Source organism: Sardina pilchardus, chromosome 5 (assembly GCF_963854185.1).
Source record: "Sardina pilchardus chromosome 5, fSarPil1.1, whole genome shotgun sequence".
Classification (NCBI taxonomy): domain Eukaryota; kingdom Metazoa; phylum Chordata; class Actinopteri; order Clupeiformes; family Clupeidae; genus Sardina; species Sardina pilchardus.
This window is the reverse complement of record NC_084998.1, coordinates 32,321,666-32,327,755: the sequence shown is the minus strand read 5'-3', so window position 1 is coordinate 32,327,755 and position 6,090 is coordinate 32,321,666. Positions and strand designations below refer to the sequence as shown.

At 47.6% G+C, this 6,090-nt stretch overlaps 1 protein-coding gene across 1 annotated transcript in view; it reads right to left on the bottom strand.

The window, feature by feature from the left end:
- Positions 1-469: 469 nt before the first annotated feature.
- The window catches only part of LOC134080908 (atrophin-1), a 10,776-nt gene continuing 5,155 nt past the window's right edge, over positions 470-6,090 (bottom strand). The window contains exon 2 of the mRNA XM_062537521.1: positions 470-1,041. Coding sequence (XP_062393505.1) covers positions 470-1,041 — 572 coding nt within the window. The remainder of the gene's footprint in view (positions 1,042-6,090) is intronic.

The following is a 6,090-nucleotide window of genomic DNA, read 5'->3' as shown; positions in this document are numbered from 1 at the left end:
GTTGCATGTCAGTCCTGAAGAGACGGATTAGGAAACTGCAGAGGGCATGTAGTTCTAGCACCCAAGAGATACGTGCTCCCACAGGAGGCTCCTGGAAGTCATGGCAACAGCGATTCACATTATGGTTCCAGTTCCGCAGCTCCAATTCCACTGGAAGGGCCACAGAGACAGAATACGAGAGAGAGAGAGAGAGAGAGAGGGAGGGAGGGAGGGAGGGATGCTGCACAAATGTTCTCCTCCAGTCAGCATGATCCACTTCAGCCCTCCGTAATTATTTCAGCTGAGAGACACACACGCACAAAAAAATAATCTCTTAATTTTCCAAAACCCCGCCACCTGAAACCCAGAAGAGCACCAGCTTCTCTGCAGAAGGAGGAGATAACCACACATCGCTGACCAAGCCATTCACCCCTCCTCTCACACACACACACACACACACACACACACACACACACTCCCAGCGGGGCCCTCAGACGGCCGTGCTGCGCCCCAGTAGGGGGTAGGCGGTGGGCAGGCCGCAGTCCTCCTCCAGCTCCCTGAGCAGCGTCAGGCCGAGGGCCGGGGGGCCGCCGTGTCCGAGGCCGAGGCCGAGCGTGCGTCCGTGGCGCGGCATGGTGGCGATGAAGGACACCTGGGGCTCCAGGGGGAAGCTGCGGCGCTCCAGCCCCAGCCCCGCGGGCAGGCGGCCCAGGGAGTCCCAGCGGCGCGGCGCGGGGGGCAGCCTGATGAGCGTGGAGCAGCCGTGCGGAGCGCGCAGCGACAGCGGCAGCAGGCCCAGGGCCTCAGGGCTGGCCTTGCTGATGTCCGGCTCCTGGGGGACCCTGGGGGCGCGCGGAGGGGCCTTCAGCGTCCCACCCACGCCAACACCCCCACCCACAACGCTGCCGCCGCCGCCGCTGCTGTCTCGGGGGCCGTGCAGGATGGGAGGAGGCTGGCGTGGAGGTTCGGCCAGGACTTCGTTGTACGGAGGCGGAGGGTCCTCCATCAGGACGGCCTCCTCGTAACATGGCGGCTGCCCACACGGGTCACTGTCCACTGGAACTGAAGCACAAGAATAAATATTACCCATGATGCATCACATAACAACTACATAAAACACTGCACAGCATTTACTTATTTTTATATTGGCATTTGTGTTTACATGTGCTCCTGAAGCTCAGCAAGAAAGGTATAAGTTATTCGATCTTTGTGCAACACATTTTGTGTATGGAAATCTACACACTGTACAGTCAGATGCTAACATTATTTTACTGTTGGACGTAACGCTAAACTGGAAAGACAATACTGGAAATGTATATGAAGGATTACTATTTGGCTGTCCTTTAGATAGATAGATAGATAGATAGATAGATACTTTATTGATCCCCAAGGGGAAATTCAAGGGGAAATTTACTTAATTTAACTAAAAAAGCACTCAGAGAGTGCAGACCTCCGCCTGCATTCTGTTCTTCCTAGGTTGTCATACATTTGAACCTGAACTATTCAGATCGCCACCACGTGGCCATACCATGCCATTACACCACTAGGCGAAATACATAAACGGAATTACGGATCACTCCCAAAATGTAACCGTTTCTTCCTTGGGTCTGACCTTCCCTGGAAATTTCATCGAAATCCATCCATTACTTTTTGAGTTATCTTGCTAACAAACAGACAAACAGACGCCAGTCCCCGATGAAAACATATACCTCCTTGGCGGAGGTAAAAAAATGATTATCGCCTGTTATTAATGTCGATACCAATAGATCGGCAAATAGCTGTGTGTGTGTGTGTGTGTGTGTGTGTGTGTGTGCATCAAAATGTGTGTGTGTGTAGCATTCACACATTGATAAATCACGAGTAAGGGGACGCTGTGGAACAGCAAGCCGCATTGTTATCTCACCATACCTTAATGATCACTAATGGACTTATTGAGAGGATCCCTAATCACATCCACACTATTATTGAGAGGATCCCTAATCACATCCACACTATTATTGAGAGGATCCCTAATCACATCCACACTATTATTGAGAGGATCCCTAATCATGATCACATCCACATTATTATTGAGAGGATCCCTAATCATGATCACATCCACATTATTATTGAGAGGATCCCTAATCATGATCACATCCACACTATTATTGAGAGGATCCCTAATCATGATCACATCCACACTATTATTGAGAGGATCCCTAATCATGATCACATCCACACTATTATTGAGAGGATCCCTAATCATGATCACATCCACACTATTATTGAGATGATCCCTAATCATGATCACATCCACACTATTATTGAGATGATCCCTAATCATGATCACATCCACATTATTATTGAGAGGATCCCTAATCATGATCACATCCACACTATTATTGAGAGGATCCCTAATCATGATCACATCCACACTATTATTGAGATGATCCCTAATCATGATCACATCCACACTATTATTGAGATGATCCCTAATCATGATCACATCCACATTATTATTGAGAGGATCCCTAATCATGATCACATCCACACTATTATTGAGAGGATCCCTAATCATGATCACATCCACATCATTATTGAGAGGATCCCTAATCATGATCACATCCACATTATTATTGAGAGGATCCCTAATCATGATCACATCCACACTATTATTGAGATGCACTAGGTGTGTGTGCCATACTGGCACACACAGTAAAGACTACACACTGATTTACTTAAAATTTGTGAGGGAGGACCAATCCGAAGCTTCAACAGCAAAACATAACGACAACAGTTCACATAATGTATTCTAGGGCTGTATATATATACTGTATTTATATACTGTAGTAATCCTCTCTAGCCCACCTCTCAAGAACTCTAACGAAATGGAAAATAACAACAACATTGTTCAGGTCATTTTTCTTAATCATTTTCCCTGGCTGATTGCCTGCTTCCTAATCACATTAGCTGTAGACCTGCTGCTGTTAGAACAACCCCCCCCCCCTTCCCCACAACCCACAGGTGTTTCTCCTGACAGGGTTCTATGACACACATTTGCCGTAGCAACAGTGATTGTTATGTGGTCATTACCCTGCACTTACTCCAGAGGGAGAGAACGAGAGGGAGATAGAGAGAAGAGAGAGAGAAAGAAAGAGGGCGAGAAAGAGAGAGACTACCTAATTGACTTAACAGTTCACATAATGTATTCTAGGGCTGTATATATATACTGTATTTATATACTGTAGTAATCCTCTCTAGCCCACCTCTCCAGAACTCTAACGAAATGGAAAATAACAACAACATTGTTCAGGTCATTTTTCTTAATCATTTTCCCTGGCTGATTGCCTGCTTCCTAATCACATTAGCGTGTGTTTACCAGAGCTGACTGCGTGGAGCTCGCAGCCTCATCTGCACACAAGCAGATGCAGTTTGTGGAGGCAGACATGAGAGGGCACTCTGGGGACGGTGGCCTGGAGGGGACACACTTCACCCCTGAGGAGAGGATTACCCTTCAGTATCCAACATCAAGCATGAGCCAAGGACAGCACCAGAGAGAGAGAGAGAGAGAGAGAGAGAGAGAGAGAGTGTGTGTGTGTGTGTGTGTGTGTGTGTGTTTGGGGGGTATTTCCAAGGGATGACACTACTGCTGTTGGAAACATAGAATTGGAGATGAGATACTGTTGGAGTTGCTCATGAAGGAGTCAAAAACAGAGCACAGTGCACAAGTGCCACACTAGTGTTAATAAATAGGATGTGGGGGACTGCAGGGCACATCCCAGTCACCAACCACAAGTGAGCTGCTGCACATACTGTACATTCTGGACATGTTTACATACTGGACATTTGTCTGTCTGTCTGTGTATCTGTGTGTCTGTCTGTGTGTCTGTCTGTCTGTCTGTCTGTCTGTCTGTGTGTGTGTGTGTCTGTGTGTGTGTGTGTGTGTGTGTGTGTCTGTCTGTCTTCGTGTCTGTGTGTGTGTCTGTCTGTCTGCTCTACTCCTCAAGCGGTAGAAGTGATTGGCCACAGCTCCTGTCTGCCTGTGTCTCCATCTGTCTGTTTGGTGCTCTATTGGTGTATCTGTATTCCTGCCTGATTTCATCGCAGTCACGAGCACAAGTGAGCTGCTGGGCTTACTGGACATTTATCCCAGTGGCATGCAGATTACCACTCGCACGGCAAGCTCCACGCATCAAGCCGTAAACGTGATTAGCCTCAGCTCCTGCCTGTCTGTCTGTATGTCTGTCTGTCTGCCTGCCTGTCTGTGTGTCTGTTTTGTAGTCTATTGGTGTATGTGTATGCCTGTCTGATTTCTGGCCTGACTACTTGTCTGTCTCTGTGCCGGTGTCAGCGTGTCACCAGCCTGCATACCATTCCTTCATCACTATTGTCCTCTGTCACATACTTCTGACCCCCCCCCCCCCCCCCCATTTTTATTGTGGGGGGTTGTGACACATCTTCACAATTCATTAGGAAAACAAACTTATTAAAATACCTTTGAGCAATAACCAAAGAGACAGGCAGGCAGGCAGACAGACAGACAGACAGACAGACAGACAGACAGACAGACAGACAGGCAGACAGACAGACAGACAGACAGACAGACAGGCAGACAGACAGACAGGCAGACAGACAGACAGGCAGGCAGGCAGAGCCAGTGCTGAGAGAAGAGAGAGCCGGCCTCCCCGCCGGATGAAAGGACTTCCTTTACAAATGCATCAAAGCCGTCGTGATGGCCTCATAATGACATTCATTAATGCAGCCTGGCTCAGTGCAGTAACAACCATACACACCGTCACCCATGCAAGAGCCCGCACTTGAATCCTCCGCCTGTTGCCCGTGCCGGTGCCTGTCGGTCCCTGATCGTAAGTGCTCTGACATTTGTGGCCGAGGATATTACTGCGTTAGCTGTCCACCTGTCATCATCAAATCATCAGGGGCTTGTCTGCACATCAGAGCAGCTCATAGGGAGAGAGTGGTGCTGGATACCAGTCATAGGGAGAGAGTGGTGCTGGATACCAGTCATAGGGAGAGAGTGGTGCTGGATACCAGTCATAGGGAGAGAGTGGTGCTGGATATCAGTCACTAGGGAGAGAGTGGTGCTGGATACCAGTCACTAGGGAGAGAGTGGTGCTGGATACCAGTCATAGGGAGAGAGTGGTGCTGGATACCAGTCATAGGGAGAGAGTGGTGCTGGATATCAGTCACTAGGGCCTTGGACATAACAAATCCCACAAAGCCAAGAAAATAGTGGATCTGCCCAGTCATTAGGGCCTCTCTGATGTGATCTCTGTTTATTCGTGTAGTGTGTGTATACAGGATTATTTACAGTAGTGTATATATACTTTATACCACTGCTTGGTCAAATTTCCTATTGTGATGCGCTATTTGGAACGTGCATTATTTTTCTATATACCGCACGGCTATGAAGTAGTTCCCTACTTTTGGGCTTATTACACTTGAATATCAATTCGCCAATGTCAATGTAACGGTAAAAACAACAACGTTGTATCTAACACAGCGGCAATATAAACGAAAGTGATAGTAGCAGTGGTATAAGCGGGATAATCAACTCCGCGCCGTGCGTTTATAGGAAAATAATGCACTTATCGAAGTGTAAAGTCCCCTCCGCCTGCGGCGTCGGGTCCTTATTACCACTTCGAACGTGCATTATTTTCCTATAAACGCACGGCGCGTCGTTGATTATCCCTTACGTAATGCATACTGAAATGCATACTGAGGGTAATGCATACTGAAACCTATATCCATACGAGTGCACGAGGTAATGAATACTGTAGCCAGGGCCGGTTCAAGGGGGGTAGCAAACGCACTGGGCCCCCAAAAAATAACTGCTGTAAGTGCAGTGATTGTTAATTGTCTGTCTCACTTAGCATTGCAAACCCTAGCAACACCTACATGTAACATACAGAGAATGTTAGCATCTGGTTCTCTAAAGTTTATGTTAGAACCCAACCAAGAACTAGCATTAGAGAACTTTCCCTCTGCTTATGCAGAAACCTAACAAAGCCTCACATTCCCCTAACGTTTCGGGAACCACAGAACCACAACGTGGTTGCACTGTACACCTCCACAAAGTTAGCTGACAATTCCTGTTCCATTGATATTTGACAC